Source organism: Parasteatoda tepidariorum, chromosome 1 (genome assembly GCF_982258835.1).
Source record: "Parasteatoda tepidariorum strain Cologne lab strain chromosome 1, Ptep-v5.0, whole genome shotgun sequence".
Taxonomy (NCBI): Eukaryota; Metazoa; Arthropoda; class Arachnida; order Araneae; family Theridiidae; genus Parasteatoda; species Parasteatoda tepidariorum.
The window spans coordinates 39,896,711-39,910,702 of record NC_141755.1 but is presented as its reverse complement, the minus strand read 5'-3'; the positions used below and the strand labels follow the sequence as shown (position 1 = coordinate 39,910,702).

The window sequence follows — 13,992 nt, the reverse complement described above, 5'->3', positions numbered from 1 at the left end:
TATTTGTGTTTCCTTTTTCTATTTTACTTTTAAGTAATTATTTAATGTTCTAATAATGATAATCAAGAGTTGTTTTGTCAAATTTTAGGGAACGCAGGATGCAACCTCATTTCACCAAAGAAGAGCCCTGACAAAAGCTCTTCTGAATGAACAAGGGCAAAATTTAATGAATACTCTAATGCAAGCCTGTATTTTCAGTCTACCCACTTACATGTTGTCCAACGTTGCAGATGTTTTATATGATTTAGTTCTCTATGATAAAGAGGTGAGTTATTTTATTTGATTGTGTTTCTATAACTGCTTTGTGTTTTTTAGATGACATTTTAAGGGGGAAAAAAAACATTCTTTGAAATTTTTTTTTTATTTTTAAACAGGCTTTGAAAAATGTTTTCTAATTATTATATAAAAAACCTACAATATTAAATTTTCTCATTATTCCTAGTAAGAGAATAAATAACCCAGTTTAAGAGCTCAGTAAGTAGTAACATTTTAAAACTGCGAAATAACAAACAGTTATAATTTAACCTGAAATTTATGAATATGTTTATTTATATGTTGGAAATAGTTTTACATTTGTTATTGAGAAAAGGTTAATGAAAGCAGATATATAGTTAATGAAAGCAGAATCTGTAATATTCTACAGTCATATTAAAAGTGATATAAATTTATATTCTTAAGAAATGATTGGTTTTTTTTTTTTTTTTTTTTTTTGGTCTAAGAGAAATTAATCAGTATAGTAAAAATAAGAAATTAATCAGTATAGTAAAAGTACATTGATTGATTTTCTTATCTATGCAAGGCTCCCAAAACTTAAAACAGTCCTTAAAAACTGCTTAATTTTTATTTTGGAAAATAAGGACCCTTAAAAGTGCTTAATTTTGGTACAATGTTTTTAAAAGTCCTTAATTTTTCAACATCAATATAGTTTATAGGAACGTTTTTTCAGTTCCATTTTTTAAAACAAAAAGTCATTCTTTTATCACTGAGAATTGGTCCCTGCATGGAGTGTAAAACATTTTAGAGAGAAAAAAAGGAATGTGGGGGGGGGGACGGCAGGCAAGGGGAAAAATGGGAAAAGTTTTTAACAAAATTGTATCTTTTTTTTAAAAAAAAAAAAAAATAAATTCAAATAATTAAAAAAAGTATTTAATTTTCTGCAAATATGGTATTAAGCTAACGGATAAAAATATTTAGTACTTAGAATAGAAATATTTATATAAAAGAAATCATATTTGCTGCTAACGTGACTAAATATGCGCATGGCCCTTCCTTTATCTACCTACTGTGCAAGAGGCCCTTCACTCGAAAACGTGCACCCCTAACCTAAATGTACTTTCTAAACTATTAAAATAAGGCAAAAATTAAATGTTTCAGGTGCCTTTGAATCAAAGTCTTTACATGTGATATATTTTTTAGTATCCTGGCATGGTACAAAAATTCAGGACAAATCATGAAAATAGTTTAGTCTTTTCCAAATAATAAGATTTTTTCTCTTCATAAATCATCTCTGAACATGAAAGTTAATTAAAAATTAAATTCTGAATAAAATAAGCAAAAATTACCTTCCAATAAACCAATTTTTGAGAAGAGAACATCATAAGTACGAAAATTTTCAAATTTCGAAGCAGAAAATTATATTGAAATGAAGCTGAATCATTTGCTAAACCTACGAAAAAAATTTAAAATAGTTGAGTCATTTACTAAGTGGAAGGAAACAATGTCACCAACTATTGCTATCCATTGTTACATCATGCTTTCCATTTGAATAAACAAACGAATTAAATTATAATTGGATTAAATAATAGCATGATCTAAGTACATGTGAATATTTTAAAATGGTCAGAAATAAGTCAGTGAAGACTTCTTTTAAAATAAAAAATGAGTTTACTTCTGGTTTACTTAAAATTGGTACTGTTTCTTTTAAATCACTATTCAACTGATTTTGCCCAAATTTTTTATTTTGCCATGTAAAATTATGTTCTTTAGAATGATGCGAATAATTGTATGCCTTACGATTCAATTTTTTTTTTACTATTATTTTTAAAAAAATGCTAAATATTTAATAAAGGTAATTTTTTGCATTGAATTATCTTTTGATAAATGAATTTTATTACTATGTGCGAAAAATTTTCATTTTGATTTAAAAAGTTCTCAAGATATAACGTAATACACCAGAAAATTAAATTAACATTAAGTTGCCCAAACTTTGGAGCACTCTCCTAACCAAACTATATCCTCTGTCCCTATTAATTAGTATATTTTGCCCTATTAATTAGCCATTAAGATTAAATCCTAGAACATAAAGATCTGATCATTAGATCAAAAGTTATTGAGGTTGATCCTTTTTTTTTTTTCTGCTCTGTACATTCCACTTAACTTAGTTTGGGATTCAGTTCCTTGTAATAACTCTTATTATAAATATTCTCTAGTGTATATAATGTATTTATTTCAAATGTTCTAAATTTAGATGGTCAAAGTATGGCTTGAAAGTGCTTTGAGATTGCTTCCCACCCAAAGCAGTGGTGGCACCATCACTGCAACTCCTGACCAACTACAAGAATTCCATAAAAATATTGTCAAGTAAGTCACATGAAATGTATTTTGTGATTTCCAACCTTTGCTGTTTAATTCTGAATTTTAATGTATATGAAAGACACCTAAATGATGATTGTAAAAAAAGTATATTTAATTTTTGTATTAATTTTATTATTTTTATTTCAGTGCTGAGCATATGAAGAATGTGCAGTCAGTAGTTCGTGAATTTGCTAGGCTGTACAGATAATGTTGTGTGAGATGCAGTCATGTTTTTACTAGTCACTGTAATAAGTGATTGTTTCAAACAAATGCTCATATATCTTAGTGGTGATCCATAAAAAGTTAAAACTCTTACTCTGACTGTGCTTGTAAATTTTTCTGCACTTCATGGCTTTAAAAGGATCATTGCTATTTTTCGTTTTTTATATAAAAAAAATACTATTGGACAGGACAGTGATTGTGCTTCACGTAATGAGCTTATTCAGTTCTTACAACGTCTTCCCATGTGGATATTCATTAAATATGCTCTTTCATTAGATTTCTCCCATTTCTGCCTCCATAATTATTTTAAAATTCTTCATGATCTTCTTGGGTAAGATGCTGCTGAAATATATTGTCCAAACTTATTTTCAATCACATTTCTCGCTTGGACTTGCAATTCATGACAGGTTTCAGTTTGATTCTTCCATAACTATTGACTAAAGTCATCAACCTCTTTCCGTCTTGTGCAAATAATGAAAACATATTTAAGAATGTTGTATGAATTTTCAGTGATCTTATATCTGTGATGGGAGACACTCACTCGTATTTGTTTTTTTTTTCTTTTTATTTGAGGAATATGGTTGTTGAAATTGCATTTGACAAGGACTGCCAATTATACTTTTGTTGAGTTGTTACATCAAATTTTATTTTTTTGTCGACAATTAATTAATTCCTAAATTGTTAAGTCCTTACTGAATGCGTGTAGCTTTCTAATTGATTTTGTAGCATTCAGCTATCTATGAATTTTAAACCATTTAAAGTTTTCCATGCAGTTTGTAAAAAAAAAAAAAAAATAGTAATTTCATACATTCACAATAAAAAGAATATGCTAATATTTTTAATGAAAATTATTTTTTTTTTATTATACTGATAAATATATTTGATTCAAAAGTTTTTCTTTTAAATCAAATTTTACACAAGCATATTTGATAAAAAAAGTTTACTTGTGTGTTTTTCTTTTGTTGTTAGGGTAATTGCTGTAAATTTTAAACTCTAATCTGAAAACATCTATTTATTCATGTTTTTAATATTAAATATTTCACTGCTTTTAAATTTGTCATTTTAAAGTGGAATATTATTTTGTGTTTTGAAATTAATTTGAATTGTGTTGTTGGAAATTATTTTTTATAGCAAATTAATTCTATTTTTTTATTCATCATTATACTTTTGTGTATTACATTTAGATTTAAGTCATCTACCTCACTGTTTCAGTTAGATTTTTTTTTTCTTCTTTTAAAGTTGATATTGTTGGTAGAATATATTGATTTAATAATTTAAATTCTATGACAGGTTATAATATACTTTATGTATGATACTCATCAAATAGTGCAAATCTGCAAATTAATTTATCTCTGTACTGAATTATTGCAATGGAAAAGTCTAGTATTTATTTATTTTTTCCTCAAAAAATTCATTTACATTAAACAAAACTAGTTCAAGTTTTTATTGTTACTTGTTAATATAAATAGTTACAAGCAAGAATAAATGCTTATTTTATCAAATTATAGTTGTCTAATTTTAGATGAAGTCTTCAACGAACTCAAAAATATGAATTGGGTAGTAATAGCAATTAAGCCACTAGTTTTCATGCTGGAAAACTTTTAATTTAATACTATATAAGTGTGTCTCTTAAGATTTTTTCCATAATTCTTAAAAAAAATGATTTTAAAAAAATAAATTTGTTACACATATTTTTCTACCTGCAAAATTTTGACACTAAAGTGTAAATATTTAAAGAAAAAAATCTGGAAAAAAAATTAGCAAAATATGCAAAATGACATTGCAAGATAACCTCAAAATGTTTTTTACTGTGGGACTTACAATTCCATTATATTGTCTGCATATCATATTATTTATTATGTTCGTAGTAGTACAAATTAATTTTTTACTAATATTTTATGTATGTTTGTGAGAGAAAGAAAAAACATGAAACTAATAAATGATTCACAAAATATTTAGTATAATATTTTCCAATTATTGTATGGAAAATTACTATAGATGCTTAGTTCAACTTTTTTTAGAAAATATATTTAAATTTATCTTTCAGTAGAGTCTATTTTAGACTTATTATTGATCAGTTCATGTAACACTGTATAATAAAAAAGTAGTTTATTGCTTAGAATATGTTTTTCCCCATTTAAAAAATATTTGAATTTCAATATAGGTTAATTCATTGTTAATTATATTATTATTACTTTCATTTGTTTTTGATAAAGATTTTAATGCTACATTTAAATTATTTTGTTGTAATGTTATATAATAAGATGGTTGAATTTCTATGTCTGTAGAATTTTTTTTATTAAAGAAAGACTTCGTTTCTAACTGTCTATAAATAATCTTAATAAATTATTTAAATTTCATTATAATAACCCAAACATATTAAAAATTTTATACTTAATAGAAATAAAGTTTTACCATTGAATATTAATTTAGTTTGCGAAATTTATTTTAAGTATACTCTAACTGATGTAAAAAATGATTTGAAAGCAAAGTTAGCTTTATTTTGCATTGCAAGTTATCAGAGACAGATCATAAGAATTTTTTTTTATTAAATCGCCTACATTTTAATTTAAACAGTGCAATAAAAATTAAGATACTTTCTACGTGTAAACCTATTTATTCATGCTAAGGCTATTGATATATATGCTAATATTCAAGCCTAAAGTAGTTCTTAATATTCTATTGTATCTTTGTTTTCTTTCTTCTTTTTTTTTCAGTTAATAATAGTCCTGTTACAACTGAAAAAGCAATTAACTCGATCAGTTATTCCTAAATTCTGTTTCATGGAAATGTAAAGTTTCATAAAAAAAAATATTATAACCTATATTACTTATGCCATACTACTAGTAATATATTTTATAGAATAAAAATTTTTTGTATTAAGTTTCATTATTGAAAATTTTTATTTTGCTCTCATAATATGCATTATAATATGCTACACATCTAGACCAATTGATAAATTTCTCTCCTAAATGTGAAAACATTAAATGTGAGTTCAAATATTTGTTTGAAAAGCAGTACCAGTTTTCAATCAAATATTTGAACTCATATTTTTTTCTAAATCATCTTCCAATAATAAATAAAAGGGAAAATTGTTTTATATGCATCTATTATTAATTAATGTATTGGGTAGATAATAAATTAAGAAATACTAGCTTTTTTTCTTCTTTCTTTTATTGAATCATTTTGTTTTTTAGCTGTGCAATAAGTAATTTTTCATATATAAATTTGAAAGATAATTTTGTTTAGATTACTCTGTGACTGCCTAACATTTTAGTGAATGTTTGTGAAATTTTGCAGTTTTTTAAATAAATTTTGTTAAATGAAAATTTTTTCTGGTTAAAACATTTTGAGTATCATCAAATGTAATTGTCAATATGTACATTACTCGTAAAATATTGTAAATTAAACGTAAGATTAATGGGGGGAATACTATGTTTCTAATCCTTTAAATTTCAGTAAATGTTTGAAGTTTTTAGCAATATTGAATTCATGAGTAATCATTGAAAGATGTGATATATTTATGCTGTTTTCCTTGCAGAGGTGCTTTTGTAGAAATGTTATATATTTGCAATTAGTTTGCCAAAAAGTTTACTTTATAATCAAAATATTATTTTTTTTTAATAATTTTTTCAATGGTATATTTTCCAAGTTAATGTAATGAATGCATATTATTTTTAAGCATAATTTTTTGAAAGGACATTTTTTTTAATTCTGCAACTGTTATCATCCAATAACCATCATTTTCTCAGTACTCATTCTACATTTTTTAAACTTGTGTATGACTTGCTTACATTCCTCGTCTACTTAATCTTAGAATGTATGAAAATATCTAGCGTTTATTTGCTAGAAAAATAAATTTTGTCGCAATAACCTTTTAAAGTATTAAATAAAAATTTTTATTTGAATCTCTTGTTTTCAATGAAAAAGTATGAAAAGACTTATCTACAAGTAAGATGTAGATTTTATATTTATATATATAGAATTTCATCGTAAAGTGTTCTTCAATTAAATTCAAGAAAATTAGGCAGCAAACATAAAGTAAAGTAGAAAATTAAAATAAAAAAAAGATTTTTTTTAAATGTCTGGTGAGCTCGTAACATTTTTATCTTTGTTGATCAAATAAATATTTGATTAATAATAAAAAGTGAAACAATGCCTAGTGGTTATCTTGTTTCAAAATTGTTTTCTTTATTATTATCATTTTCATTCTACATATTCATAATTATTTCCTTATATTTTCTTACAAAACCCTTATTGTTGGAAAACTAACTCATTTACTTACTACATCACTTAATACTCCAATTGTTGCAAAACTAAACAACTGCAAATTTGCTCATAATTTCGCAAGAAGCATTGTTCATGATTTTGATGCAGCAGTTCTTTAAAAGCCTAAATTAATGCTCGTTGTGTTAAAAAAAATATGGAATTCTACTAGTACTTTTGAGAATACTAGTTACTTTTAATGGTTGCCATTATTTTGATTTCTTCAATCTCTTTTTCCAAATGATTAAATTCTTCCCTTATTATTTTATGTCGCATTTGTAAATTTATTCAAAATAAAAAATTTGAAGCTGGTGTATTTGTGAAGTCAATCTGTCATCAATATTGTGGGATTTTCAAAGTGAATTTATTGAAACCAAGAAAATTATATTTTTCGACAACTACTTGGTAGTTTGCTTCCCCTTTTTAATAAGTATTTAAAAATCTAAGTCACTTAGTTCCATTTTCATTTATGTGTAGTCAATCCTGTCACGTTTTTCTATTTTTTATTCTCTTATTCTTGGCAATTCTATTGGAATGATTTTTAAAAAAAAATCTGTTATGTCTTCTTGCTCAACGTATCAATATCTTCAATCTATACTTATTCATTACAGAAGATATTGAAACTGTTTATTATCTGATTTACTTGTTCTTTACCTTTTTAAATTAATATTACGTTTTAATGTACAGTATATAAGTAAAAATAACACTTAACGTTTTTGTGAATAAATGTTAATATTGTAAGTAAGTACAGTTTATATAACAGGGATGAGATTCTTCCGCGGATTTCCGCTTTTTTTCAGATTTTTCCATTTTTCCCGCTAATTTCCGCTGAAATTTTTTTTTGCTCAAGTTAAAATGTTTTATGAGGAATTTAATTTTCCTCGGAGGGAAATTGTAGAAGTCCCTTTTCCTCCCTCTGAAGTTTCTCTAAAAATCATTTCCTTGGGATAAAACTGGTTGACCTTTATACGGGGATGAGATTTTTTTTGTCTCTCGAATTTCAGCCTTTTTATCAAAAACTCCGATTCTCTAAAAGTTTCGTTTTTTTTAAATAAATATCCCGTTTTTTTTTAAAATTCAGTCATTGAAGTAAAATAATTATATTTATTTACGATTTTCAAAGATAAACAGAAAATTCAATCTACGCCCTAGCTGCTAACCCTTCCGCATTTTTACTTATATTAGCTATTTTCTCCGATTTCACGCACAGAAAATAAGAATTTCCGTATTTTTTATCCGTCGGCTGGATAGCTCGTATTTTCGTAATTCAGATCTCGATTTTTATTCACGCGATTTTAATATCAATCATCGATTTTCGTATTTACCTGATTTAAAAGTTGCACATTGCGATTCTTATTTACGCTATTTAAATATCGTATATTATGATTCTTATTTACGACATTTAAAAATCCAATATCGTGTTTTGTATTTATGCATTTTTAAAATCTCGATTTTATTATCAAATCTCGATTTTCGTATTTACCTGATTTAAAAGTTGAACGTTGCGATTCTTATTCAGGCGATTTAAATATTTTGCAGTGCGATTCTTACTTACGAGATTTAAAAAATCAATATCGCGATTTGTATTTACGAGCTTTTGTAGCAATTCGTATTCACGTGAGCTTAAAATCCAATATCATGATTCGTTTTTGTGGTTGTAATATCGCGCGATTTAAAAATTATGCATCGTGATTCATGATTTGTATTTTCGCATTTTTTAAATTCGATGTAGAGTTTCATATTTACGTGATTTAAAAGTCTCATATCGGGATTTATATTCACATGGTTTACAAGTTTAAAAATCGCACTTTTTTGTCAAAGTTTTGTTTATATATATGTATATATATATATATATATATATATATATATATATATATTTTCCTTTTTTTTTCTTTCTTTTTTGTTTTTGGATTTCCTCTTTTTTACTTTCTGACTACTCTCATCCCTGATATAATTAAAAATTCTACGCTACTCGTGGGTATTTATAATTTATGAAGAATTTTTTTTTTTAATTTTCATATTTATTTGGATAAAAACATTTTTATTTATTTATTTTATTTTTTTGCAATTGCTTACAATAATGGTAAGTAATTTATCTTCTAAAAATATATTAGCATGCTTTGTATGTCTATTGATTCCAGCATGCAAGCACACAGTTTTAAATAATATTATCGTTCGTTTTTGTAACGTAAACCATCTCATGGCGCACATAAAGTGAAATAGCTATACTATCGCTCAATTTTCTTGCCCTTGTACTTTTTAGTTTTTAAATGCTCAAAATTATACTTGAATCCTTTTTTGCATCTTTTTTTTTCCCGGTTATAAGAAAAACTAACTTATTTGTGTTTTCAATTTTTGAAATTCAAACATCATTCGATAGTTTTAGAGTAATTGAATGCTTTTTCCATAGCTGCCAATTGTACTGGATTCTGCCAGTTTTTCTTGGTTTTTGTGTATTTCATTTAACTTTTTTTAAATTGGAAAGAAAAATCTATTTCAAATGAGATATATTAAGTGTCTTGCTTGCTTGAGTATTTGTCATAAGTATTAATCAGAGCTCTCGCAGGTCAGAGAAAATCTGGAATTGTTAGGGAATTTTATTTTAACTCTGAAAGCAGGGAATAGTCAAGGAAAATTCCAATTATTTTTTTTTTTTACTAAAACCTTGAAAATTCCTTTATCATGCCTGGGAAATAACCAATCTTAAATTGTGATTAGCAGTAATCAGTTATTGAGATTTGAGTTAAATAATTATAACAACTATTACAATTAATGTATGTGAAGCTTTTCCATGTTTCCGTTCTCATTTTATTTTATATTTTTGCTCATAAAATCTAATATTTGACATTACAAATCAAAAAAAAAAAAAGTTTTTTAAAGGAAAAATGCATGATTTGAATTGGATAAAATATGGTATGGATTTTTATTGAAATTTACCTGTAAAAGAGAATTTGTTTTCTGAAATTGAGTGGAAACCCGGTTATTGCTACTTAATGAATCAAACTTATTTTAGAGTAATCAATTTAAAGCTTTCCTTTTTTAAAAAAATTTCAGAAAGATAAAGTTTTTTTTTTCTTTCTAATTTAGAACTCAATTTTTAAATTAATTGAGGAATATGAAAAACAATTGAAGAATATGAGCTGTTTAGAATTTAATTCCAAACCTATTACTAGTTCAAATTCTAAAATGTGGTAAACATAATAAAATTATTTTGTAGATTAGCTCATTAGATGTCAATCATGAATACAGTTTAAATTTTTAGTTCTTCGTCTAATTTTTTGTATTAATTATATTGATAAAAGAATCTTATTTCTACCTTTTAAATCTACATGCTTTAAAAAAAAATTTCTTTAAATTTCCTTGTGTCTAAAATATTTTAGAAACTATGCTATAATAAGCAAGAAATTTATATTTAGCAAAATTTATTAAACTTTTTCCTTTTTGTGTTGGCAGCTATGCTAAACCTTTTTCATAAATTTTTAAAAGCCCCCTATCTTATGATGAGTTCTTATTTATTGGCTGACGTGTGTATAATTATGAAGGAAAACTGGCATTATCATGTTTTCCCCCAAAACATTTTTAAGTCATATATAAGTGTAAAACAGTGATTATAGAAGATTGTTATTTGTATTTCAATTAATGTTACATAAGGTATTGTGTAACGTTTTTATGACTTGGATGAAGTTGTAACATCAGTTTCTTCACTCTTGTTTTTATCTTTGATGAATACAAAAGATTTCTTACCTCAAGAATTAAATTATTCAGAACATGTGTTTCAAATATCAGTCGTAATTTGTCTGATTGTCCAAAAATTATTAGCGCTAAGAAAGTTTTTTGTTAGAGTGCATGAAATAATGAGTGTGAGAGGGGAAATGAAGATATCGATATTTTTAATAAACATTTTGTATCTACTAAGATTTGTGATTGCAAGAAATGTCGTTATGCTTAATATAGTTGTATGCAAATGTATTGTAAATTATTTTTAAGTCTCAAACTATATATGTTGATATGTACATGTTTAGAAATTAGGCTTATTTGTACATATTTATTTTTTGTGCTTCATTTTTGTTCTGTTGTGTGGAATGAGTTTTTTTTTTCCTGCTGAATATGTTGTTATATATTTGTTAATAAAATGTATTCTGTGTCTATGTAGTCTTCATTTTTTGTTCGGGTTTAACAAAAAATGTTGAATGAAAATCAAACTCTTATTCCCAAATGGTGTTTCAGAAAGAGAGTTTCAAGAAGTTTGAGGCAGGATTGGTAAGGTTTTGTTTCAAGGTAAGCTTATATTTTAACAAGTATCAAAAAATGAATTAAGATTGGTGAACCTTATTTTTGTTTGCCAAAATTTTATTTGGCAAAATAAAATTTTGGCAAGCAAAAATAATCTGACCACCCTTAATAACTTATGATCTAATGATCAGATTTTCACTCAATCTTAATGGTTCCAGGGGTAGACCTCAAATATGGTAATCAATAAACGCAGACGATATTTTAAGTTACGAAATCAGACAAAAACGTACCTTCTCTGAATAAGCATACTATTTTTTTTCTTTCGGATTTCTAACCCCCAAAATATAGGGGAAGGCCGCAATCTGGGAAATATGGTCCCAACAGTTTGGACCCCTATATGTTAATTTAATTTTTTGCATATTTTTCGTTATATCTCGAGAAGTTTATAAGTAATTTAATTGAAATTTTTTTGCGCACAATTATAAAATTCGTTTGTCCAAAGACAATTCCGTACAAAAGTTAAATTTTTGTGAATATTAATAATAATCGGGAAAAAAATTTTTTATTGTAAAGTATTAAATTTTTGCATCATATTAAAGTTTGTAATTTTACATAGCAAAATACAACATTTGAGCAAAATCGCTTGAATAGTTGCTGAGAAATAGAATTTTAAATTGAGTCCTAGAGCGTGAAGGTCCGATCATGGACATGGACGCCGGCACACAGCTCTGCACCTATGCCCCCGGAGGGGGCATCTATCAGAAAGAAATACTGTGACCAGGAAAACAGTTACAACGGCGACATACCACGCTTCCCCCGATGTCAGTCGCTAATCACAAGCCCACCCTAGCATCTGCAACGGCGCCAGAGCTCCCGTTAGGATCCTTACATTTATTAATTACTATATAATTATTTAGAGAAACATACGTTATGTAACTATAATAGAATATTGATTAGTGGCATTTAAGACCCATGGGAGATGAGCGTCAAAAATAGTGACTATACAGAAGAAGCGTGGTTAAATGTAACATATCATGAAAATACATCTGGATAAACAAATACATTGCATGAGATAATGTAGAAAAAACACTAATATGATACAAAAAATATGGGGAGTGGGAAAATTATATACAAGGGGATTTATATTTAAGGCACCAATTTACATTTGTGGAATTGTTATTATATATATATACGTTATATATAGTTAGCATATATGGTTATTCAATAACGGTTGTCAAAAATGATTCCATCAAAACTTTGTAGTAGTTGTACATTAGCACATAAGCTTGATGTTGAGTGATGGTAGGCTATATAATCGGGTTATGACAACTTGTTCATGTAGATGCAATCAATTAAATATGGTTTGCTAAGGCATTAAATAAACATTTCATTTAAAGTTGACATAATTTAATACAAGTGGTAATAATTTCATTCACTGTATGAACCGAAACTATGTTTGAGCATACTGTTATAATTATGACATGAAAATTTAAAACAAATTAAGGTTAGGAATTTAGAAATTATATGGGTTGATTTATATGATAACCTGGGTAGCATAAGGTTTTAACACTATAGTAATGGATAGCATTGCAGGTGGATGTGTTTTTATATTGATTATTAGTCTGAGAGTAGTAAATTTTAGCTTGGCGTTAGAAATTGTTCATAATTCTGTATTCATAGGTCCGATCATTAGATCAAAAGTTATTCAGAGTGGTTATTCTTTTTTTGTGCACTATTAAGAATTCATAAATTGAAAAATACAAATGAACTTTCCATGTGCTACAAAGATATACATTTCATTTTATAAAAGTATACAATGCTTCTTTAAAGCGGAATAAAGTTTATTCTCATAACCATTTTTTTTAATTAATACCTTTGACGGTAATCAAGATATGTTTTTCCATCTATCTATACTATATTTTATTCTTATACAGTGAAACCTCTCGGGGGCGACTGCTTTCCGTTCCACAGTAAAATGGTCAGATTTTATCTCCATGGATTTCAAAATTGTTTTCTGCTTTACATGATTTTTCGCAAACGATTTTAATTTTGGACAATGTCATGAATAAAATTTAACATCCATAAAAATGATCTCGACTGATATAATTCTGTGCAAAAACAAATTTACCAATTATAAATGATAAAACTATTTTAAATAAATTAACAATTATGCTTTTAAGTTTGTGTTTAATTTTATATCACAAAAATTAGTTAGTTAGCTTTGAAAGACGCGAAGAGGTTTCTTCATTTCAGATGCTTGTTTTTTTCTATTTCAACTCTAAAAGTAAATTATTTTCTCGAATGCATTCTGACCCCAACATGAGGTTGTATCATCAAAAGAGCTCTCTAAATAAGAGCCTCACACAAATATGTTGAATACATTTTAATCAAGCTATTTGTTTTGATAATTTTTTGTACCTCTCCCTGGGAGTGGTTTTTTTTTTTTCATGAGAAAAAACCCATTTATTCCAAGGCGAAATTGGTTTTTTTCATAAAAAAAAATCCCACTTGGGGTTGGGTTTCTCTGAAAATCCTGGGTTTTGGAGAACCCTTTGTAGTACCCGACTTGATTTTCATGGTCCAAAATGTTCTGATCATAACTCTGCTTTCTCGAATTACAAGATAGCATGTAAGGAATCATTTCTATTTTCAATATTGCGTTATCAATGGTAACTTATGAGCAAACTTAATCTAAGA

The 13,992-nt window shown here is 26.6% G+C and overlaps 1 protein-coding gene across 1 annotated transcript in view; it reads left to right on the top strand.

The window, feature by feature from the left end:
- The window catches only part of LOC107453593 (transportin-3), a 45,714-nt gene extending 41,416 nt beyond the window's left edge, over positions 1-4,298 (top strand). The window contains exons 23-25 of the mRNA XM_016070470.4: positions 89-265; positions 2,468-2,580; positions 2,722-4,298. Of these exons, the coding sequence (XP_015925956.1) occupies positions 89-265; positions 2,468-2,580; positions 2,722-2,782 (351 nt within the window). The 3' untranslated portion in view covers positions 2,783-4,298. The remainder of the gene's footprint in view (positions 1-88; positions 266-2,467; positions 2,581-2,721) is intronic.
- The last annotated feature ends 9,694 nt before the right edge of the window (positions 4,299-13,992 follow it).